The sequence below is a fragment of the Chelonoidis abingdonii genome, chromosome 11, assembly GCF_003597395.2.
Source record: "Chelonoidis abingdonii isolate Lonesome George chromosome 11, CheloAbing_2.0, whole genome shotgun sequence".
NCBI lineage: Eukaryota > Metazoa > Chordata > Testudines > Testudinidae > Chelonoidis > Chelonoidis abingdonii.
The window spans coordinates 47,015,940-47,039,603 of NC_133779.1; the positions used below are offsets into that span (position 1 = coordinate 47,015,940).

At 59.3% G+C, this 23,664-nt stretch overlaps 1 protein-coding gene across 11 annotated transcripts in view; it reads left to right on the forward strand.

Moving 5' to 3' along the window:
- The window catches only part of ARHGEF11 (Rho guanine nucleotide exchange factor 11), a 76,565-nt gene extending 52,953 nt beyond the window's left edge, over positions 1-23,612 (forward strand). For 4 of the 11 annotated variants that reach the window (XM_075071057.1, XM_075071060.1, XM_032792065.2 and 1 more), the window contains exons 16-41: positions 380-476; positions 594-716; positions 1,326-1,349; positions 3,304-3,448; positions 4,730-4,829; positions 6,204-6,233; positions 8,545-8,671; positions 8,860-9,039; positions 9,783-9,830; positions 10,261-10,448; positions 10,690-10,836; positions 11,805-11,884; positions 12,295-12,420; positions 12,544-12,661; positions 13,089-13,267; positions 13,380-13,455; positions 14,036-14,203; positions 14,390-14,477; positions 16,007-16,114; positions 16,689-16,771; positions 17,113-17,355; positions 18,009-18,389; positions 18,999-19,091; positions 20,748-21,022; positions 21,346-21,531; positions 22,375-23,612. In XM_075071057.1, the coding sequence (XP_074927158.1) occupies positions 380-476; positions 594-716; positions 1,326-1,349; positions 3,304-3,448; positions 4,730-4,829; positions 6,204-6,233; positions 8,545-8,671; positions 8,860-9,039; positions 9,783-9,830; positions 10,261-10,448; positions 10,690-10,836; positions 11,805-11,884; positions 12,295-12,420; positions 12,544-12,661; positions 13,089-13,267; positions 13,380-13,455; positions 14,036-14,203; positions 14,390-14,477; positions 16,007-16,114; positions 16,689-16,771; positions 17,113-17,355; positions 18,009-18,389; positions 18,999-19,091; positions 20,748-21,022; positions 21,346-21,531; positions 22,375-22,527 (3,566 nt within the window). In that variant the 3' untranslated portion in view covers positions 22,528-23,612. The remainder of the gene's footprint in view (positions 1-379; positions 477-593; positions 717-1,325; positions 1,350-3,303; positions 3,449-4,729; positions 4,830-6,203; positions 6,234-8,544; positions 8,672-8,859; positions 9,040-9,782; positions 9,831-10,260; positions 10,449-10,689; positions 10,837-11,804; positions 11,885-12,294; positions 12,421-12,543; positions 12,662-13,088; positions 13,268-13,379; positions 13,456-14,035; positions 14,204-14,389; positions 14,478-16,006; positions 16,115-16,688; positions 16,772-17,112; positions 17,356-18,008; positions 18,390-18,998; positions 19,092-20,747; positions 21,023-21,345; positions 21,532-22,374) is intronic. The other 7 variants (XM_075071058.1, XM_075071065.1, XM_075071063.1 and 4 more) reach the window with 4 other exon arrangements.
- The last annotated feature ends 52 nt before the right edge of the window (positions 23,613-23,664 follow it).

Here is a 23,664-nt window from a genome sequence, read left to right on the forward strand (position 1 = left end):
CTTTCTCCTGCTTGGAACCCCAGTGAGCTGTCCTGTTGCTAATCGCGGGGTACAATGGAGCTCCCCGGCAGCATTCGGAGTGGCAGAGGTGCAGCTACCCTGCGGGCAGGAATCCAGGTGGGAGAGTCCCAGGGTAGATGAAGCCTTAACTTTGAGGCTGCTAGCGGAGGTGCTGAGCACCTGACGTTGCTGCTGGGGTGTACACCCCTGAAGAGCAGCTGCTCGACTGGCAGGCATGGCGGGATCCTCGGCTGAAACATGCCGTGTCAGCACCTGATGCTGCTGGTGCCCCTGGCCATCTGTGTGCCCCTGCCTGCCCCCCAGCTGAGCGCAGCTGGTAACGAGCTTCTTTCCCCTTGTCTTCTGTCCACGGTTCCAGAGTCTCGCCTGCGGAACGGGGAGGATGTCCGAAGCGCCTTCTCCGAGGCTCAGGACGCAGCGATGCCCGAGATCCAGGAGCAGATCCAGGACTACAGGTAAGGCCCTCGCACTGCCTCTGCGCTGTGGCCTCGTCTGGGGCAGCTCTTCAATGAGGTGATTGTCTGCGCCACTCAGGCTCGTGGGGCTGACCGGGGCCCTCTGTCTGTCCACAGGACGAAGCGCACCATGGGGCTGGGAAGCCTGTATGGAGAAAACGACCTGCTGGATCTGGATGGTGATCCCCAGAAGGAGCGCCTGGTGGCTGAGAAGCAGCTTGGGCAGCTGGGTGACATACTGTGAGTGCCAAGCGGCAGGGCTGGTCCCCGTCCGGCGTGTGATGCAGCCCGAGCCTGGGTCTGGGCTCGCTGACACCAGCGGAGATCGGGAGCGGCTCCGGCAGTGGGGTGTGACCAGTGGGAGTGGAAGTGGGATCAGAACCCAGCTCAGCCTGGCGTGTTGATCCCAGGGCTGCTCCTGTGAGCTTCCGGGCACTATGGCTTTACCACTGAAGTTCAATTGGGATTTTGTAGTGGTGGGGGAGAAGGAGCAGGCTCTGAGTGCATGTGCGGTGGTGGTGGTGGTGAAGGAAGGAATGGGCTCCTGGCATGCGGGGGCAGGTAGAAGCAGCAGACATGGGGCGGAGGCGGGGGATGCTGCTCTCTTACACCCTGTCCTGTCCCCTCTTGCCAGGGCTGGTTGGAGCATGTCCCCATTGCAGTCAAAGGAGCTCTGCCGATTTACACCGGGCAGAGGGTCCGGTCCCGTGCCTTTAATAAGTCGTGGCCGTGCAGGGCTAGGTCTGAGACATCGTCCCTTGGGCCCCTGGGCTCAGATCAGGCAGATTAAACGGTGTCTTACAGAGGTGGCCTCGTTTCTCACACCCCTTCCCTCTTTCTCTTCTTTAGGTCGAAATATGAAGAGGACAGGAGGTGAGTGTCGGCCTGGCGCCCAGCAGTCATGTGCATCCAGATGTGATGGTGCCATACAGATGTGGCCGTGGGGGTGGGGTTCTGGAGAGCTCAGGGAGGGGGTGCGGGGCAATGCTTGGGGAGAGGGTCCTCTCACTACTAGATCATGCTGTCCCCTCCCAATGCCAGGGCAGCGATGGCACAAACTTGTCAGCGGTTGGATGAGCGGCCCATGTGTAAGCATCTGGGTAGCATCTGTCTGGGTTGTAGTGTCCCGCAGGGCAGCCCCTTGCTATCACAGAACTCCTGGACTGGCCCCGACGGTCGCCACAGGGAAAAGAAACTTGTCCCTCGAGCTGGTTCCCCACCGTAAATCCACACTGAGGCCTCCTGTGCATCACCTCCCCGCCCCCCAACCATTCTCGCTCTGGAAAAACAGACCTTCAGCCCCCAGGGTGCTCTGCAGAGCTAGGGGAACGTTGTTGATATCACACCGGCAATGAGGGTTCATGCTTGGGGTCCTTCTGTGCCCCATAAGCAAGTTGGCCTCGAAGCTGGGTGGGCACCAGTTCTCTGTTTAATACAGACACTCCCCAAATTACGTAAACCTGACATATGCAAATCCGAACTTCCTGAAAAGTTCCGTAAGCTAAAAATAGGAGGGGGATTTTTCCGTTGGTTTTTTTTTTTTTGCATAATGGTTGGAGATACATTTCCGACTTTCCAAAATTCGCGTTACGCAAGGTGTTCCAGAACGGAATGCTTGTTTAAGTTGGGGGGCGTCTGTAAGCCATTGCGCCGCACGATGTCCCGGAAAGCAGTTCCAGGAGAAAAGGTCCCCAGGCCCAAATCCTGCAGTGCTGGACACAAGGTGGATCTTGGGGTGCTTTGCAAACATTAATGAAACCCTCCTGGGTTGGGGCAGGGGGGAAGGTAGGGCAGTGCCACTATCCCCCATTTTATAGATGGGGAATAGGGATTGCTCAGGCTCATGCAGGGCATCCCTGGAAGAGCTCGGGATAGAACTTGGGGGCCGGTGCTTTAGCCGCAAGCCCGTCTGTCTGATCCATGAGCTGCTGTGACTAGGAGGCGGGAGGTCTCCTTCATGTGCTGCTGAGAGCTGTTTGCTGGTGACTGGATCTCTCACCCAGAGCTGGGGCAGGAGAAGCTGGAGCGTGGCAACGGGCTTCGGCTCCAGCTGCCCATCTGAAGGTGCCTTTGGTGCAGTGAGAACCCTCCACGATCCAGCTGTCCTGAGGGTGCTTCTCTTGCCGCAATGAGCCTTTCTCCTGGGTTGGCGAGTCGTGCAGGAATCAAGCTGTAACCTGACTTGCCCCCGACTAAGGAGACTCCAGGGCTGACCGGCAAGATGCCGAGTATTGTACGAGACATTGTGGCACTCTTTGGGGTGTCTGTCTCCTTTGCGCCTGGTCAGACACTTCCCTTTGGGCTGCCACTGGTGCAGGGTGTGGCCATGGGGAAGTCACTGCCCTGCCTCGTGCCTCAGTTTCCCCAGCAGTAAAATGAGGACAGGGCAGATGGGGGCTGTCATGAGGATCAATCAATGTTTGTAAAGCACGTGAGACCACTCAGGGCCTGGCCCTGCAGTCTCGACTCCCCCCAGCTCATCCTCTTGATTCCCCTGCTCATCGGAACAAGGCTTGCCCAGGCAAAGGGCTCTGACATCTGTCTGCAAAGCACCAGGCCCCTTGAGGTGCTGCAGGCACTGCCCTTGGGACGGCACCGGTGCTTTGGTAGCGTTGGACAATGGGAATTCCAGGGCTCTCCGTCCCTCTCAGGAGCACTGCGAGTGGATACTCCTGGCCACGCCTTGCTGAGGCTTTGAGCCTCTCGCCGGCTCTGTTCCGGCCAGTTATCCCTGCGGTGGTCGAAGGATGCCAGTCTTCCGACACGGCGGTGCTGGTGTGTCCTGGATGATCTGCAGCGTGTCTGCCTGTGTTTTCCTCTCTTCCAGCTCCCCCATGGCCTTTGCCCTCAGCACCTACATGAGCCACACGGGGATCCGGATGCGGGAGGCCCGGCCAGCCAGCACCAGCGAGAAGTCCCAGGCCTTCCCAGACAAGGACAAGTGGCTGCCCTTTTTCCCCAAGGCCAAGAAGGTGAGTGGGGCATTGGCCACGTTCCCTTTTCTGACCAGATTCTTCCCAGTGGCGTCAGCTCCTCAGGCCTGGCCTAGTGCAGTTCTTGTCTCCGCAGCCTCCTCGAGCCCCAGCTCCCCCACAGAAATGTGCATGAGCACCTCATACCCATCCCTGGGGAAGTGAACTCCAGAAGCTCCCCGTTCAGCTCAGAATTACCCTTCAGCCACAGCCCTTGGGCAGGACACCTTGTCGCTTGTACCCGGGCAAGGTGGGCACAACATGTGGCCTTTTCTGATCTGGCGGCACTTTGTGCCAGGGTACATGGCAGCACAGAGCCCTGGGTGGGGCAGAATCGGGCCCCTTGTGTCTTCTGGCCTCCTCCCGCCATGCCTTCCACTCTGTCCCTTTGCACAATCTGTGCTGGTGCAAGAGCCACCTCCTCTGCTGCCCGGAGCAGCCTCCCAGTATCTCTTCACCTCCATCACCTTCCCTCCCCCGCCCTTCTCCCCGTCTCTCTCCCTCCCGCCGTTTGATCCTGGTGCCGGGTGTTTCACTCTGAGGTGGGAGTGGGGGTGGTTTGTGGAGCAGACCCTGTGCAAAGTCAGGCTGAGGCCAGACCAGTGGAACTAACTGAAGTGCCTCTCACAAGCTCAGTGTGACTGGCAGCTGCTTGCTCTCTCCGACTGGAGGGTGAAGGCAAGGCTGAGTGATGTACTGCTGGTGAATTTAGACACGCAGGGTTGTGTGCCCATCGGTATAAACAAAGTGAATTGTAACTTGTGTTGTACTGTAATAAACTGGCTGGTTTGTTTATACATGGCAGCCCCCTCCTGGTTGGAATCGGAACTGTTCCACTGTGTCATAGGCCCTATACTTCTAACAACTAATGGAGATTCTCCATTCACTCCAGGCTTGGACTTTCAGAGCAGGCGGATCAGAGTTCTGTCCATGCTGCTCCTGGGAAGTTTGCAGTAGCTGCAGGGTGCAGCATCCTGGTAGACATGTAGCGGAAAGGCACCAAGTATTGTACCCTGGACAAAGGTGGCCCAGGGTAATTGCACAGATGTGGGGAGAACTGTAGCACAGAGTGACGGGTTCAGGACCCCATGGCAACTCAGTGGGGTTTAGAACCTTGTCTCCCAGCCCTGGCCCCTAACCACCGGCCCACCCAGCCTCAGTTTCCTTCCTTGCAAATTAAATGCAGCTGTTGCTGCTTCTGCGTTAGCTCGTGTTGCCCTGGGAGTTAACGTGCCTCCCTTGCAAAGACGTCTTTCCCAACTCTCATCCTGTGTGTCTCAGCAGAGCAGCAGCACGAAGAAGGACAAAGATGTGATGGAGGATAAGAAACGCAATCCCATCCTGAAATACATTGGGAAGCCCAAAAGCTCCTCCCAGAGTAGTGAGTATTGGCTCGTGCTGGGGGCGCTGTGCGTCACAAGTACTGCAGGAGATGCCCGATGGGAAGCTGGGTCCTTTGAGACTCTTGGGCCTGCCAGTAAGGGGCGCCACTCCTCTATACGATGGAGTAGCCGGTTCTCGGTCCTGGAGGCAGTCATCTCTGGCTGGCTGCGTGAGAATGAACATTTTGGGCAGTGTAAGGCATTGTCCATGCCGGGACTTGAGCCGGGGCACAGCCGCACAAATGTCAGCCTCTGGCCTAGACGTGACATGCACCAGGGCAACTTATGCTGCTGTCCAACTAGGCTGCGCTTGACTAGTGTAAATCTTTCTTCCACTCGGAATTTGCATCCAGTCCCGATGTACGTGATGCCTGAGGAGTCTCTCCACCTGCCTTCAACCCTTCTCCCCCTCTCCGCTGCGTCCCAGCAGGGACTCTCGCCTGAGCTCTCTCTCCTTTTTACTCTCAGGCCTGGTCGACGGTTACAATTTTGTAGCTGTGGTTATACGAGCATAAACGTGCTTTTGCCCCCGTAGCTTATTTTGCTTGGAGAACCAATCTAAGCTGTTCGGCACAAGCCACGCTCTTCTCACTGTGGTATGTCGGGGCAGCTCTTGCGACAAAGCTTTGAGGCGTGGATAAGGTCTAAGGACTTTTCCACCACGGAGCTGTTTAGTAACAGCTGTTCCAGACTGACAGGGCCTGCACACTGTGGAGTTAGGGATAGCTCCTGGGGTGGACAACCCACGACTCTCTAATTAAATCTCTCGCACACACCTGCCCGTGCTTGAGGGTGCAGTGTCCGCTCATCAAAGCAGCCCCTACAGAAATCGCACGCTCCCCCACGTGTGTCTGCTGCTGAGCTCCCTTCGAACGGCTGAGCACCCACGGGTGGGGTTTTTCAAAAGGGAACTACCCCAGGAGGAGTCAGTGAGGGCTTCCAAGGGGACAGAAATCACCTGGCACTGGGTGCGTTTGAAAATCCCACCAGACGTGATTCGATTTTGGCCGGTAGTTATATTGGAAGGGGGGTGCGGCAGGGGGTGGGTTGCACAGAAAGCTGATGTGGTTTGTGGAGGGTGCAAAAAAGGAGGCTGGGCTGAGACCGTCCTAAAAACGTCTTCCAAAGGCTGTATGTGCAGTTGTGAGTGTGCGTGTTACTAGCACCATGCACACAGATGCAGCGCTGTCCATACAGTCAGAGCCGTGTGTGTTCCCCGCGGGGAGCGCGGGAGAGGGGTTTGTGTGTCTCTTCACTGCCTTCGCTTTCCATTTCCTCTTTGAGTTCTCATTGTGCAGCTCACACGCCCTTCTAACCTCCTCCGTTGTTGAAATGCAGGATTGATTTGACATCTCATTGTTTTTTCCTTTCAGCATTTCATGTCCCTTTGTCCCCTGTGGAAGGTAAAAGGCCTTTTCTTTTCTTTTCTTTTATGTTCAGCTTTATTTGTTTAATTTTTTTAAGCGGGACTTTCCCCAGAGGTCTCCCACTTCATTGTACTGTGGCATCAGGGGCGGTCATTGCGGGCGCTTGGGCAGGGTTGGAGAGGGGAGGCTTAGTGGACAGAGCACTGGACTGGGACTCAAAATACCTGGTTTCTAATTCCAGCTTTGCCACTGGCATGTTGGGAGACCTGGGGCAAAGTCACGGCCCCTCTTTGTGCCTCAGTTTACCCATTAGGCAAATGGGGTGTTAATATACTGACCTTTTTTCTAAAGTTCTTTGAGATCTACTGATAGAAAGGTGGTGATGGGAGTCTTTGCCTTGACTCCACTGGGAGCTGGTTCCTTCGTACGTCAAAATCCTTCTGCTCTAAGGCCCAAGGCCTTTGTTTCCTTCACTCCTGGGTGATTTGTTTTCCTGTGCCTTTGAGGCTGCTCAGTTTTCTGCCCTCTTCTCCTTTTCCTCTTGTCCGTTCAGGAATTTAATGGACAGTGGTACTTAATTGACGCTCTCCTTTCAGAGACAGTGCTGCTTCATGTGCCCCAGGGTCATGCTAGGGAGTGCTGTGCTGCAGGGAGTGGGGTGGCTGATCCAGCAGGAGGTGCACTTCCCGACCTAGTACCGATCTCGAGCCCCTGTCCTGGCGATAGAGTGCGCTATGCGTGCGGCAGGGGCCCAGCTGCATGCAAGACGAGCAATCACAGAGCGAGGTTTTTTCACACCATGCCATAGCCAAGTTCCAGTTGGGCCAGTTAGATCTTAAAATCTCCCTGCGCTTTCCGGTAGACAGGTCGTTCTCCTTCCTTTCCTGCCCTGCGCCGCTGTGCGGCGTGACTCTGCGGCTGCGAGAGAAACGTAGGCTGAAATGCTCCCTGGGCGGAAGGTCCCGCTCGAAACAGGCCACTGTGTAGGGGTCAGTTTCACCTTAGGGCCTGAAATCTCAGTCCCACACGGCCCATGTAAGCCATTTCTCTGCTGCCCAAGCAGTGGGCGTAACTAACTTATCTCCACTTCAAGCCCTTTTCACTGCCACGGCCATGCAAAGGGGCCGTGGTGCAGGAAGAGTCAGGCCAATCCTTGTATAGTAGGATGGGGCCTTTTAGGGTGGAAGGCACCGGTCTGGCTAAGTGTCCAGATGCCCTGGGACATGAGTGCCGTATAAATGCCCCCTGCATTCCTAGAGGGAGGCAGCAGACTGACTGAGGGAAGAAGCTCTCTCTCTCTCTCATTGGATAACAAGGCTGTTAATGTTTGCACATTGTCAGGATTGGACTCTGGAGAACCTTTTAAGCCAGGGAGGGGAGCAAAGAGGGTCTGCAATGGATAACATCGGGAGCAATGTGGGGCGAAGTGGGTGCCTAAGACACCCCCAGGCTTCTGGGGGAGCCTACCCCATGCTCCCTCCTGCCCTGATATAATATGCCATGCACTTCCCACTAGGTCGTAGTTCTCTAGGTCGTAGATCTGTTTTCCTGTGCAAGCTGCTGCAGGAGTAGCCATCCCCAGGCAACAATCTGGTCTGGAGGAGACGCCCCGGTGTGACAGCCTGGGTGGATGCTCTTAATCTCAATGGGAAGAAGTTGAAGTTAAACCGAAATAAGAGCATCCACACACAGATTTGCACCAGGTGGACTAAATCGGTGCAGGTTTCCTGTGTAGATGAGCTGCTCGGCTTCCTCCAGCTGTGTGATTTAATCCGCAGCCTGGCTGCTGAGTGGGCTGGTTCTGCAGGGAAACCCAGTTGAACGTTGGGAGAAGGATGAGTCTTTTTGGGGGGACCCTCCTGAACCAGGGGTGTCCTGAAAGCTCCCCATAACCACGTCACTGGTTTAGCGCCAGGCCAGTCGAGTGTATTGCAGCTTTGTAGCCGCTACACACCACGGGGCTGCACTGATTTCGGACCCCGCTGCCGAGCGCCTCCAGCTGGCGGTTCTTCATACGCTGTCTTCACAGAGGCATAGGGTGGTAGCTGGGGGCTGATGGCAGCAGGGAGGGGGGAAAGCTGGGGAGTACAGGCTCAGAGTAGAGACAGGGATTTGCCCTGCCTGCCAGAACCCTAAAAGCGCCCACCCCACACCAGCCATCTCCAAACCATATGAGACCAGCCACACCCAAGAGAGTCAAACTGCTGGAGCCAGGCTCACTGCTGCTAGGGTGTATTTAGCCCCTGGGGGGCTACGTAATGGGCTGCAGGTTAACGATTTAGCCATCAGCCATCAATACCTGTCTCTTATGTCTGTCCTCCTGTCCCTGACTCCCCCGTCCCACCAGTCAAACCCGGCAACGTGAGGAACATCATCCAGCACTTTGAAAACAACCAGCATTGCGAGTCCCAGGAGCCTGGCACGCAGCGTCTCTCCACTGGCAGCTTCCCTGAAGAGCTGCTGGACTCAGACAGGTAGGACTGATGGGATGTGGAGTTCTAGATTAACGAGATGGGTTCTAGCTCCCTGGTGGGCCTGGGGTTCTAGATTAATGAGACAGGTTCTAGCTTGCTTCCCCACATGCACATGCATTCTCAGCTCTTCCAGCCTGCATGAAATCCAGCAGTTCCTTGCGTCTCGCCAACCCTGCTCCCCCGTGCAGTTCCAGGTCAGAGGTCAAGCTGGGCCGGTCGGAGAGCCTGAAAGGGCGGGAGGAGATGAAGAAATCGCGCAAAGCGGAGAACGTGCCACGGTCCCGGAGCGACGTGGACATGGACGCTGCAGCAGAGGCCACGCGGCTTCACCAGTCGGCGTCGTCTTCAGCATCCAGCCTGTCCACGAGGTCAGAGCCCAAAGCCCTGAGCCCGCAGGCAGGGAGACAAAGGCCTCTGGACAGTGCCTCTTGTCTGTTTCTATTGGAGGTTTCAGATGGGCCCAGCCGGATTTGGGAGCTGAGCTCTCATGAGCTCCCCAGCCAGAAGTGTCCCCACTCGGGTCTGAAAGCAAAGCAGGCTGTTTTAATCGAGCGTGGGGCGAGAAAGCCCAGCCACCTGGGCAAGTGTTGAAGGCCCAGTGGGTGGGTGGGCAGGCAGGTGACCTAGCCAGGGTTCCGTCGCAGAGTTTATCCAGCCGTGGAGAGGGGGAAGCTCCCGAAATGGCTAGAGAGATTTAGGGGTGTAGATTCCATTTTCAAAAGTGTCTGACCAACACCCCACCCCGTCTCGCCCCCCAGCACTGTCAGCTGGTCCTGAGGAACCCCATCCGCACACACCCATGAGCTCTTTGGAAAGTTTATCTGGTTGACAGAGGCCAGGTTCCACCCCCAGGGACTCTCACTTGAAGGCCCCAATCCTGCAGAAGTTTGCTCCCAGGGCTGCCTTTGAGCCTGTGATTTTCAGAGGAGCATGGGGAATTGTGCAGCGATCCCCTTCATCCTCCTGGAAATCCCAGCCAGTCGCTCATGGCAGCCTCGGGGTCATGCAGTAAATGCGGAGCCGGGAGCTCTGACGTGGCAGGGAGAGTGTGCAAAGGTCACTGGGATACCATTGTTTGGGGATTAAGTGCAGTTTTCAATTGCGTCCCCAGGTCCCTGGAAAACCCCACTCCTCCCTACACACCCAAGATGGGGCGCAGGTGAGTGACCCCGAGCTCTGCGTGTTCCAGGGGCGGGATGGGGGGAGTTGGGTTTCACGGTATGGCCAAGCTGCCTGGAATCCTCTGAAATGCCCCAGTTTGAGCCAGTTCTCCCGCCTGTGTCTGACTTCCAAAGGACCCCACACGTTAGGGTTTGGGGGGTGAAGGCGAGTCTGTGGCCCCCTCTCTCCCCCCACCCCCAGTGGCTGGGTCACGTATGAGGTTAATGAGTCTGCTAGCGCTGCCCGCTAGGGAGCTTTAGCCTTTTAGCTCAAGCATTAGAGGTTTATGCTCTTTGGGGTGACAGTCCCAGGTTCGAGCTGGCTGCATGTCAGCTGGGTTGGGAGTGGGGTAGGGGCACCGCATGGGGTCCATGCACAGCTGCAGGGAGTAAACTCCCTTCCCTCTGCCCCATGCAATATTCTCCCAGGAGCATTGAGTCCCCCAGTCTGGGCTTCGGCACCGACTCCTTCCTCCCCCACCTGCTGGAGGATGACCTGGGCCAGCTGTCGGACCTGGAGCCGGAACCGGACACTCAGAACTGGCAGCACACTGTCGGCCGGGAGGTCATGGCTCACCTGACCCACAGGGAGATAGACCGCCAGGAGGTGATCAACGGTGAGGATCCTGCTGCTCCTCTTCCCTGGGTGCCGGGGTGATAGCACCCCCACGGGAGGGACTGACCCCTGGTGGGCATGGCAGGCCCTGGGCGTGGTTGCCAGGGTAGATCTGGGGGAGGACAGAGCTGGTACATTTGGTGGCTTTGCTTGAAGTGTGGGGCCCAGGCTACTTTGGTGGGGTGCGGGAGCTGAGAGCTGGCCTGTCTCTGAACCCCTCCCTCTCTCCCGCCGGGGGGCAGAGCTCTTCGCCACAGAGGCGTCTCACCTGCGGATCCTCCGAGTCCTGGACGTCGTCTTCTACCAGCGGATGAAGAGGGAGAACTTGCTGTCGCGGGAGGAGCTGGGGCTGCTCTTCCCCAACCTCCCGGACCTGATCGACATCCACAGTAAGCCACTGAATTCCCTTCACCCCCTCGGGCTAGAAATCCCCGGTGCCTGTCTCTTTAAGGCCCGGCCCGCTGCCATCCCCTGGAGTTTGCCGAGAACAGCGATTTGAATCCCAGGTGTCCCACGCTGCCGGGGCCAAAGGGATTTAGCGTTGTCTCCCCTCGGGGGCTGTAAGGCCTGGATCTCCGACTGTTTGCTGGCCTGCTGTGCGGTGACTAACTGCTCCGCTGGCCTCTTCTGGCCTCGAACTCTGTGACTCTAGAGTGGCGTCTACACGGCTCTGCGGACCAGGGCTCGCGGGGCTAAAACAGCCACTCTGCGGCTCTGGCCCACCCCATGGGCTTCAGAGCCTGATGCCGACACGGCCAGTTTTAGTACTGGACCACGATCCCGAGTCTGTCGACCTGGCCACTCGGACTGTCTGCTGCTGGCTGTGTAGACACTCCCTGTTGTCTCTATGGTCACCTGTCCAGGCTAGCTCCAGTACCAGACAATAGTCGGGTGGCATGTCGCTCTCTGGGGCAGACATATTAAACATACAAGCCAGGGTAGCTGCAGTCTCTTGATGGTGAATGACAGACGGGGCTGTGCAGGCCTGTCCATGCCTCTCCGTCATTGGGTGCCTGCTGCTGAGATTGGAAGCAGCTTGTTCCAGGAATGGCCACTTCTCCCAGGGGTATCCGCTGCTGGCTGAGCGTAGGAGACGTGCACCGGAGGGGCTGTTGGAAAGGATTTTGGGGTAAGGAGCTCACAGGGCATGACAAGAGAGTCTGGCCATACGGTGTCGGGTACGTGGCGGTGGGTTACATCTGAAATGTAGGAATGTTCTATGTGGAATGTAGGTCGGCAGATCTCCCGGGCAGGGGGATGCTGCTCTTCCTCGTTAGAAGAGGACTATTTAATTTCTTTCTCCTTTCCCTCACTCCCCGTTTACTTATTCCCGTTCCCCCTTCCCTTCCTTGTTCAGATTCTCTGTCTGAATCCATGAAGAAGCTCCGAGAAGAAGGACCAATCATCAAAGAGATCGGGGATCTCATGCTTTCTCGGGTAGGGCCGGAAGAGCTACGGGATGATGGGTTTGGGGTCTTCCTGTCTCCTGGCGCAGAAGGCCAAAGAGCTGCGCAGTGAAATAAACAAACGGCACATTCAAAACTGATAAAAGGAAAGACTTTTTCACTTGCTATGTGATTAGCCTGTGGAACTGCCTGCCACTGGATTGTGCTGAGGCCAAGAACTTAGCAGGGTTCAGAGAGGGACTGGACATTTCTGGGAATAAAAAGAATATCCAGAGTTACTTCAGGTCATGCGAATAACTAACGCCTTCCTCTGAAGCAGCTAGTGCTGGCCACTGTCAGAGACCAGATCCTAGGCCCCTGGGTCTTTGGGGCGAGGGGGTCCCGGACGGTGCTGAGGGGCTGACAGCTCAGCTCTGGTCCTTTGTCTTTCCCCGCTTCCAGTTCGACGGGCCAGCGCGGGAGGAAATCCAGCAGGTGGCAGCTGATTTCTGCTCATACCAGTCCATCGCCCTGGAGCTGATCAAAACCAAGCAGCGCAAGGAGACCCGCTTCCAGATCTTCATGCAGGTACCGTGAGCTCTGCTGACGTCTTCTCCACCAGTCCCCCTGGCTGGAACTCTGCCCAATCATGTCCCCTCCCACACACGGTGGCTGCAGCACTGTCTCTCTCTCTGTCTCCCTCCATCCCAGGAAGCCGAGAGCAACCCTCAGTGCCGACGTCTGCAGCTGAAGGACCTGATCATCTCCGAGATGCAGCGCCTGACCAAGTACCCGCTGCTGCTGGAGAATATCCTCAAGCACACGGACGGTACGGGTGGGGCTGACGGCACGGCCACATCGCCTCCATGCCCAGCAGAGGGGCTGAGCGTGGGCTGGGCTGCGGCTTTTCTCCCTGCAGAAGGGACTCCATGGGGCAGGGCAGTGAGGGGTGCTTGCCTTGCCGATGGCCACCAGGTGGGCAGGGGGCTTTAGCCTACAGAGCTCAGCAGCAGCCTTTCCTTGTGGCCAGATGGGCTTCAGCCCAGGGTGGGACCAGGTGGGCACCTGGGAGCCAACACGGCCATTGCCGTTGCCCTGTCTCCCCCAAAAAGGCGAGCCCGACTGGCCTGCACCTACTCCGTTAGGTGGGTGCCACTGTCCTCAAAATCCAGGGTGTTTTGCCCCGGTGTGAGAGAGAGAGAGACCAGAACCTCCAGCACGGCCTCACCCTCCTGACGCCCTCTGTCCGCCCGCAGGCGGGACCCCGGAGCACAAGAAGCTGTGCCGCGCCCGCGACCAGTGCCGGGAGATCCTCAGGTACGTGAATGAGGCGGTGAAGCGGGCGGAGAACCGGCACCGGCTTGAGGCCTACCAGAAACGCCTGGATGCCACGTCTCTGGAGCGGACCAGCAACCCACTGGCAGCTGAGTTCAAGGTACCACCCGGCTGGGAGTGAGATGTGGGGGGGACGGGACTTTATCCTGATTTCCCTGCATCCCCAGCAGGAGAGAGCCAGCAACTAACCGTGCCTTCCCCACTGTGCGCAGAACCTCGACCTCACCTCCCGGCGCATGATCCATGAGGGGGCTTTGAGCTGGCGCATCAGCAAGGAGAAGACATTGGGTTTGTACCTCCCTGACATGTCCCTCTGCCTTCTGTCCAAAACCCCCACCCCCAAGAGCCTCCCAGGATGCTGGTCTCCAAGGAGCTGCAGGGGGTAACTCTATTAGCTGCTAGCATTAGCAGGCTTTTATCCACTGGGGATCCTCCACTGGGGGGAGCCCCAATCACACCGTTCTTCCCCAGCAGGGGTCAGCTTTCCACCTTCTCAACTGGCCCCCAGAGAGTCGGGGGTGGGGGTGGGGCGACGCAGCAGGGCCGGACAGCCTGGGGATCTAAAGTGGGGTGACTTGTCTTCAAGCCTGTGCGTTGCTCCCTCCTCGTCAGCCCTGCAGAGGACGCTAATGAGCCGGTTAGTCCCTGTTCTCTGAGGCTGGGCTGGGGAGAGGAGCCCATGGGAGTTAGGCCCCTGAGTTCTTTTGACTTCCAGTGAGAGTCTGGGGCCAAAGAAGGTTTGCAAATCCCTGCCTAGGGGTGGATCTGGCCTGTCCCTTAGTGCCCATGGGGCAGCCTGGCTTCCACTTCACCGTAGAGGGGGGAACCAAAGGAGGTGGGTGACCGGGTCTGCGTCTGGCCCGTGCAGATCTGCACGTGCTGCTGCTGGAGGACCTCCTGGTGCTGCTGCAGAAGCAGGACGAGAAGCTGGTGCTGAAATTTCACAGCAAGACGGCGCCGGGCTCCTCGGACACCAAGCAGACTTTCAGCCCCGTCCTGAAGCTCAACTCCATGCTCATCCGCTCCGTGGCCACAGGTAGCGAGCGGGAGAGGCCCAGGGGTGCTCTGCCCAGGCGGGCGGCTGGCATGGGCATCGATGGGGAGGGGGAATCTCATCTCCCCCCCAGGGGAATGTGGGCATGGGAACAGCTCTGAAGCAGAGCCCTGTAGGCTGCGGTGCCCGAATGTTCCCTGTAGCGTCCCCTCTCTCCTCTGTGCACAGACAAACGAGCCCTTTTCATCATCTGCACTTCCGAGCTGGGGCCCCAGATCTACGAGCTGGTGGCGCTGACGCCCTCGGAGAAACACACGTAAGGGTGTAACGATGGGCGGAGAGGGAGGGGCTATGGGACGGTCCTTGGGGCATTGGGAGGAGGAGAGGAGACCACGCACCAAGGTAACTAGCATGTCCTGGGGCTGCGGTGGCAGGGGGCTGCAGGTCAAGAATGAGGGGCACTGGCAGAGCTGGGCGGTGGGAGCCCAGGGCTGGGGTAGCAGGGGGCTGCAGGTCAGGAGTGAGGGGCATCAGTGGGGTGGGGAGCCCAGGGCTGGGGTAGCAGGGGCTCCAGGCTGGGAGTGAGAGGCACCAGCAGGGCTGTGGAGTGGGAGTCCAGGGCTGGACTAGCAGGAGCTGTGGGTCGGGAGTGAGGGGCATTGGCAGAGTTGGGTGGGGGAGCCCAGGGCTGGGGTAGCAGGGGCTGCAGGGCTGTGGAGGGGGGGTCCAGGGCTGGACTAGCAGGGGCTATGGGTCAGGAGTGAGGGGCATTGGCAGAGCTAGGGGGCGCGGGCAGGGCTGGACTAGCAGGGGCTGTGGGTTGAGAGTGAGGGGCATTGGCAGAGCTGGGCGGGGGGTAGCCCAGGGCTGGGATAGCAGGGGCTGCGGGTCAGGAGTGAGGGGCACTGGCAGAGCTGGGGGCTGGGGGGGCAGGCAGGGCTGGACTAGCAGGGGCTGTGGGTCGGGTGTGAGGGACGTTGGCAGAGCTGGGTCGGGGAGCCCAGGGCTGGGGTAGCAGGGTCTGCGGGTCGGGAGCGAGGGGCATCAGCAGAGCTGGGTGGGGCGGGGAGAGCTGGACTAGCAGGGGCTGTGGGTCAGGTGTGAGGGGCGTTGGCAGAGCTGGGTGGGGGAGCCCAGGGCTGGGGTAGCAGGGGCTGTGGGTCGGGAGTGAGGGGCATCAGCAGAGCTGGGTGGGGTGGGGAGAGCTGGGCTAGCAGGGGCTGTGGGTTGGGTGTGAGGGACGTCGGCAGAGCTGGGTAAGGGAGCCCTGGGCTGGGGTAGCAGGGGCTGTGGGTCAGGAGTGAGGGGCGTCTGCAGAGCTGGGTGGGGGAGCCCTGGGCTGGGGTAGCAGGGGCTGCGGGTCAGGAGTGAGGGGCGCCGGCAGAGCTGGGTGGGGCAGCCCAGGGCTGGGCTAGCAGGGGCTGCGGGTCAGGAGTGAGGGGCACCAGCAGGGCTGGGCTAGCAGGGGCTGCGGGTCAGGAGTGAGGGGCGCCGGCAGAGCTGGGTGGGGCAGCCCAGGGCTGGGCTAGCAGGGGCTGCGGGTCAGGAGTGAGGGGCGTCGGCAGAGCTGGGTGGGGCAGCCCAGGGCTGGGCTAGCAGGGGCTGTGGGTTGGGTGTGAGGGGCGTCGGCAGGGCTGGACTAGCAGGGGGCTGCAGATCGGGAGTGAGGGGCACTGGCAGAGCTGGGGGTTAGGGTTAGGGTCCCCCCTCCTTGGTGCAGTCTCATCTGTGTGAGGGGGTGGAGCTCTGCTGGGGGGCAGAGCCGAAGCCCTGGGGTCTGGTCTCGGAGCAGGCAGCAGCTGGTGGGTACCGGGGCCGTAACGCCCCCTCTGCTCGGCCTGGCAGGTGGATGGAGCTGCTGGAGGAGGCGGTGCAGAGCGCCATGAGGAACGCCACCTCCCCCCCCAAACGCCGGACTCGGGAGCTGCCCATCCACAGGCCGGCCCCATCTAGGTGAGCAGCGCCACCCTGGGGGCCTCGCTGCAGCTGCCATGGGGCGGGGCAGGGAGGGAAATGGGGACATCCTGGCCGTGGGGCCCTGGGGTCTGGCCTAGAAGCTCAGGCTGGGGGGCAGCATGGGTGGGGGTGGGGGCGGGGCCAGGTCTCCATTCCTGCTCAGAGCACTTGGGGATCTCTCCAAGACCTGCCCTGGCTGACCCAGGAACAGATCAGAATCACCCCCAGCCCCAGGCTGGCTCACTGTCCCCCTCCAGCGGCCGGCCATGAATAGAGCCCTGGGAATCTCACGCTGCCGTTTAGATCTCGAGGGACCCAGGTTTGATTCCTCCTGAGGCTGGGCGGCTGCCACGTGTCTAGGGGCACCGGCCTCTGCAGGGCGAGTCCCTTCCTGCTGCTAGAGCAGCTGGTGGCTCAGAGCTGTCGGTAATTAATGCCCCAATCCTGTGGGTGAAGTGAAGCCTCCAGCCAAGTCAGCCTTGCTCCGCGGTCCCGCCTAGGCCCTCCCTTTAGCCCCCAGCCCCTCAGCTGCCCTGCCACTGCCTGTCTGACTCAGCTCTTGTCCCCACAGCCTGGTGCTGCAAGACCCCGACGTCTCCCCGATCCTCTCCCAAGCCGACAGCTCCGGGGCAGAGGTGGAGGATGTCTCTTCAGGTGAGCTCCCTTCCCAGCCGGGGCGCCCCCCACTCCCTCTGCCAGGGGACTCTGACAGCCAGCAGCTTCCAGCTGCCCCTGTGGGGCCCGGAGCAGCAGCCCATATGTAGGTGGCACAAGGGGAGCATGTGGGATGATAATGGGAACCTCCTGTGCGAGGATCTAGGTGTCTGACCAGCCCCACGCCAGGACCCCAGTTCCCGCTGCACGGTCAGCTCACTCTGATCTCCTTGTGACGGGCTGGCCCCCAGCCACTCTCCCCACCCACTGCCCTTCCTGGCCCTGGCCCTCCATCACCGCCTAATCCAAACGCCCCTCTGTGATCTCTCGCCCCTGCCCAGCGGATGATAATCCCACCGACTTCCTGGGCAAGGGGAAGCATCCGGTGCTGCCGGAGGAGCCGGAGGCCGAAGGCAGTGAGGAGGAGGAAGAGGGGGAGGAGGCGCCAGCTGCCCCTGTGCCGGCACAGAGCTCTGCGGAATTAGATGAAGCTGGAGTGTCCGAGGAACCGGGGCCCAGCATGCACCTGCCCCTCCCGGGGCTTGTGTTGACCGAGGGACTGGCCGAATCGGCCCTGGAGGACGGTGAGTGAAGGCTGGGTCGTGATGCTGCTAATGGGGGCCCAGCCCTAGGGAGAGAGGAGGGCAGCTGCTTGTCTGAGCTGTCCCCGTCTCTTATCGCACACACAGACACGCTGTGTCTCTCGGCTCTGCCATCTAGCCCAGTGCATGCAGAGGAGCAGGGGGAGGCTGAACTGGGCGGGGGGAAGCCCTGAGCTGGGAGCGCAGGGGGTTGTGGGTCAGGATTGAGGGGCACCAGCAGAGCTCTGGAGGTGGGGCTTGCCCTGTGTCTGGTTCTAGCAAGTGCTACCAGCCCCTTCACTCTCCCAGCTGGATGGAAGTTCCCCTCCCCCCCAGAAAGCTGTGATGAGAAGGTTGCTTGGAGCCCGCCCCACGCAGGCGGGGAGGAGGGTTTCTCAGCCCCGTGGTGCTCTCATACCCCATCGGGCCAGATGTGTCCAGACACGCCCCTTCCGCGGGTGCCCCAGGACACCTAGAATCAGATCAGGCGCTTGGTTCCCGTTGGGGGAGCGCCTGGCTTCACTCTGCAGCGCCCCCTCTGGCTGAGCAAGGAGGTGCATGCGTAGGCACCGAAGCCAGCCTGCATCCAGCCCTGTGGGTGGGGACTTCCCTGCCAGGGCCCGGCCCAACCTGCTTGTCTTCTCTCCCACTCCTAGTGGAGAACCTGCGGCATCTGATCCTGCGCAGCCTGCTGCCCTGCCGGGACCCGGAGCCTGAGGACGACCTGACCCCCACGCCCTCGGTGGCTGGAGGAGCCGCGCAGCCTTGGGACTCGGTGCTGTCCAGCCAGGACTCAGGCTGCCAGGAGCAGTCGGTGGAGCACTCGGGGCGGGGCGGCCCCACCACAGACAGGGCTGGTCTCCCAGGCCACTCGCCCAGCGGCAGGCCGGAGCCAGAGCTGGAGTCAGAAAGCCGGCCGAGTGCGGGGGACATGGAGGAGATGGGCTGGAGTTCAGACGGCGGTCGGGAGGCGTCCCAGGAAGTGGAGAGGCTCCCGGCTGCGGAGGGGCAGGGCGGCTACAAAGTGGTCCGGAAAGGTAGGGGGAAGGTAGGGCCTCCAGGGGGCAGCTCCTCTCTTCTTCAAGGGCTGGTCCCTGCTGTTGCCCCCGGACCCTTCTCCGCGGGGTTTGGCTACCAGGACAGTAGCCACTTTGCATGGCCATGTGCTGGGGCAGAGCCGCAAGGAATGGCGGTGGTTCCCCTCCCCTCTGTGCAGCTGGGGGGTGAGGGAGTGAGAGAGCCCTGGGGGGATGCACCAGCTGGATGCGTCCATCAGTGCTTTGTTACACATGGCTGGGGCCTCAAGGGTTATCAGTTGCGAGCCCAGGGGCACTGTCCGGCCCCGTTTCCTGGGGCCCGTCAGACCAGTCGTGTCAGTGACTGGCTCCTAGGGCGGCCGCTCTCCTTCTGTCACTAAATCCTGCCCGCCTGGCGAGCCTGGTGATTTGCATGAGATCTGCCACTCTTGGGCTGCTGCAAACCCTCTCCTCTCTCTGTCTGGGCGTCTGGCAGGAGCTGCTTTGCTGGGCACAGCCGGTGATTGGGTTCTGAGTCCTTCAATCAATCAATTTCTCTCTCCCCCCTCCCCACCCCTCGACATTTTCTCTTCTTCCCTCCCTGCTCTTTTCCCTGGTGTCTCTGCACAGCTGAGGTGGAGGGCACTAAGGATGCCACGCCCTTGGCAGACAGCAGCCAATCAGAAACTGAGTTGCATGAAGGAGGCGGAGCTAATGTAGATGGTAAAGAAAAAACCAAACCCCTTTTTCCTCTTGGGCCCCAAGAAAGGCTAGAAAAGGGAATCGCAGAGGGGCTGAGAGGAGGCACGGGAGAGGCCGCTGGCCAGGCCAGGGGCGGCTGGGAGGCAGGACTCCTGGGTTCCATCCCCAGCCCTAGGAGGAAGTGTCCTGCTGTGCAACTGGGCAGGTCCTTGATGGCCTGGTCCCGTCCTGGTTTCATCAGGAGTTGTTTGCCTGAGAGGCGACCGTAGTAGGTGGCAGGTCAAGGCAGAACACTGCCCGCCTGTATGAAAATGGCTCCCTGCACGTACCCAGAGCTGGTCCACCAGCTTCCCTGTCTCAGATGAGTCCCTGCTCGAAGTAAGACTTGGACTCCGGGACGGCATTCGACTTGGTACCGCTCGACATCTGGATTTAAAAGCTGGGATGATGTTCATTAAATGGATTAAAAACTGGCTCACTGATAGATCTCCAAGTTTAACTGGGGAACTGTCACGGAGCGGCGCCGTTTCCAGTGGGGGCCCACAGGGATCAGTTCCTGTCTCTGCACTATTTAATCCCTTACGTGGCTCTGTTTGGCTGAACAAAGAGACGGTTAAGGGGAGAGGTGATTGCGTCTACAGGCACCTACACTGGGAACGAATATTTCATAGTGGGCTCTGCAGTCTAGCAGAGAGGGGTCTGACATGAGCCAGTGGCTGGAAGATGAAGCAAGACAAATCCAGATTGGAAATACAGCGTCAGTTTTTACCAGCTGGAGCAATTGGCCAAGGGTAGTGGTGGATTCCCCGTCACGGTCCGTTTTGGAGTCGGGGATGGGAGATTCTTCTAAAAGCTCCGCTCTGGGGATTATTTGGGGGCGGGTCTCTGGCCTGGCTATGCAGGAGTCAGAGGAGATGGTCACAATGGTCCCCTCTGCCCTGGGACTCTGTGAATCTGTCTGGATGCAGCTATGGGAGAGGGAGCTGGAGTTGCTACCTGAATCCTGGCTGAAATTTTCAAACCTGGATGCGGAAAGTGACGCACCTAAATCAACAGTGAGGTAATAACGGATCGGGGGCTGCTTTTGCAGTGCTCCTGGGCGAGGGGGGGTCAGTACCCCCCCTCTGCCACATCAGGGCACTCGTCGAAGGGTGGAATTTTCAGAAGCGCCCAACTCGGCCTCAGCCCCACTGTCTTTCGAGGCTGGTTAAGGTTCTGAATAACGAATCACCTAAATTAACTGTTGCAATCCTCTTCCCCAGCATTTTTCAGGCATAGATCTCCAAGCGCTTCACTAGGGAGGTTGGTATCTTTATACCCATTTGGCAGATGGGGAAACTGAGGCACATGGCAATGAGGTGACTTGCCCTGGGGTCCCCCAGCAGGCCCATGGCAGAGCTGGGGTTAGAACACTTGAGTTCCAGTCCAGGGCTCTATACACTAGGCCACGCTACCTCCCGGTCTAGGCACCATCTGCTTTGAAACCAGGACTTGGGACTTTTGAAAACGTTGCCGTAAAAACTGAAAGCAGACAGGGCTAACGAGGAGGTCTCAGTGATGTCAGTGGCCCTGATTTTGAACATATCGGCCCTGTAGGTTTCTACAGGGAGCTCCGAGTCCCCTGGGTACTGGACTCACAGGCTAAGCAGCTTTTCTCCCCCCTCCCCTGTAATGCAGGGAATTACTTCTACATCAGCATGCCCGCCGGCCCTGCAGAGTCCTCCACCGAGCCCCCCGCCCCCAAGCCGCCAGCGAGCCCCGTGGAGCAGCCCCCCAGCCTGCCTTGCCCCGCCCTCGGCTCCCAGCAGCACGACCAGGACAGCACGTTGGGCCCTGGCAGCCTTGATGGGGCCCCACCCCCGGAGCCGCCCGCCCCCAGCCTGGTGATCCAGGACGTTGACATGATCTTCCAGACGATAGAACAGCTCACGCTGAAACTCACCAGGCTAAAGGTGAGGAGCTGGTGGGGGCACTAAGGATCCTTTCCATTGAGGGCCGGGCCTGGTTCTGCCAGGTGACGGGAGCAGGGAAGAGAAGCTGCATCTGGTGCCACAGGGTGGGGAACTAGAGCCAGGCAAGGTAACGCTCTGCTGGAGCCCAGACTGGCGAGGGCACCAAGGCACTGTTACACAACTCCGGGAGCAGCCTGTGAGGAGCCCGCAGGTGTCAGCCAGCGGGGGAGCAGGGGAGACAGGGCTGGGGCGTGCCTGGCACGTGCAGAGCTCTGACACCCCCGTTCCCACTGGCTTGTTTCTCCCCTCCTTGTCTCCTTCAGGACGTGGAGCTGGCCCATCACGAGTTGCTGCGGTCTTTGGGAAGAGGTTCATCAGCTGAGACCACCCCGGTGGGGGTCACCGCGCTGGAGATGGGCCGGTGGCTGGAATGCCCTCCCTGCCCTGCCAGCAATCACTGCCCCTCCCCTGCCCAGCGAGGCTGCAGACCCCAGCAGCCAGCGAGCTCGGTAAGCGGAACGGACCTCGCAAGCCCTGTTGAACGCGCCCTGAACCCCTTGCCCGGACCTGGAGCTGGCCCCACTGTGCCTGGTTCCCACAGCCGTGCTTCCCCTGCTTGGTTCTGGGCCACTCACTTTCCTGGGGGCCAGCTGCAGGGCCGGGACCCAGCAAAGCTGGAAGTGTCAATAATAAGATGGGTGAATGAAAGTGCCTCGTGTTAAAGGAGGATATTGATATAAAGGGCATCACAGACACCTGGTGGGATGAGGATAAGCAATGGGACACAGTAATGCCAGGCTACAAAACATGTCAGACGGACAGAGCAGGTTGTGCTGGTGGGGGAGTGGCAGAAAGAAAGCGCAGAATCAAAGAAGTAAAAATCTTAAATGAACCAAACTGTACCACAGAATCTGTCTGGACAGCAATTCCGTGCTCGAATAGCAGCAGGGATAGATCACCGGCCGCCTGGCCAGGATGGTGACAGTGACTGTGAAATGCTCAGGGAGCTTAGAGAGGCTGTTAAAATAAAACACTCAATACTAATGAGGAATTTCACCTCTCCCATATTGACTGGGTCCATGTCACTCAGGAAGGAACACAGAGGTCAAGTTTCTTGACACCTTAAATGGCTGTTTCTTGGAGCAGCTAGTCTGGAACCCGCAAGGGGAGAGGCAATTCTTGATTTAGTCCGAAGTGGAGCCCAGGATCTGGTCCAAGAGGTGAATACAGCTGGACCTCTTGGTAATAATGACCATAATAGAATTAAATGTAACAGGCACCAGGGGGTGGGTTGGCAGCCTGGAGCTTTGCCGACCATCCCTCTCAATCCTGCTTCTCTGCATCTCTTCCAGGCTGCCGAGCCCCCTCGGAGGAGCCCCTCTGCACCAGCGCCCTGCCAGGGAGATCTCCCCAAAGATGGCTGGGTAGCTGGAGCGGCAGGGCACCCGCTGGACCCACCCAACCTGGGGAAAGACCCCTGGGAGGTAGGGAAGCCCGAATGTTGAAACAGACCCGTGGAGGCTGCCACTGGAAGCTTGGAGCATGTTAGTTTTGGCTGATCTCGGTGTCTCGTCCTAGCCATGGGGCTGGGCGGCCCTTTGCCTGGAGAGCGAGTGCCCATCACCCTGCATGCTGCCTGCTGCTGGCAGGCCAGGCCCCCACCGCTGCCTCCACCTCTGTGCCCCCCACGGACAAGCGTCGTCCCTGTACACGAGAGCTGGAATATAGTCTGTCGAAATGCACTTTTTGTTTCTCTCCGTGCTGAGGAGCCCACGTGGTGGGTCCCGGCCCGCCCTCTCTGCTGATCTGATATAAATATGTATGTATGTGCATTGGGTTCTTGTAAATAACGACTGTATCCCGTGACCCTGCATTACAACGGCCATTACCACTATCCCGCTCCCTGCCCAGCCTGGGGAAACGAGATGCCAAGCAGCCCGGTCCTCTTACCACTAGATGTTCCCTCTGGGCTTCTCGCTGTGTCTCCCCGGCCCTGTGAAGCCAGAGCACACGCTGTTGGCATTAGCCGGCCTTTCTCCCTCCAGCAGATGCGCTGCCCCCTCCTTCAGGCAGAGGCTTTTCGGTAGAGACTGTCTGGAAAACGCACATTGCTCCACTGGAATGGCTGAATCTCCAGGGCGGGCAGTGGGCTGGGAAAACAGGACACCCCACACCCGCGTCTGCTGTGGCAAAATCCCAGCGCTGCTTGGAGACAATCAGCCGGCTGGAGGGGTCGGAGGCTGTGTGGGGATCGTCTCCGCTGCACTCCTTGGGGCTGGGTGAGCTCAGCCCATCAGATACAATCGCCCCTAGCGGTGAGCTCCGCACAGCACCGATCAGCTGCTCTGGCCGGAGGGAGGAGCTGGGAGGGCTCAGGGTAAGATCCCACTTTGCAATCAGCTTTTGTCTATTTGCAGGCTGCTGCGGCGCTGCCAGAGGCCAGGCCCTGGGCCTGCCCCTGCTCATCAGCCCCCGGCCCGGTCCCATATATACACACACACACACACACTAGCTAGAGGACTGACTGTTTGCTGTTCCATGATGTATAATCGGTTTTATTTTCTTCCCTTTACTGGTAAAGTTTTTTGTTTTTGTTTTTTTAAAGAAAAGTGAAATATTCTTCCCTGGCTGGCGTGCGTGTG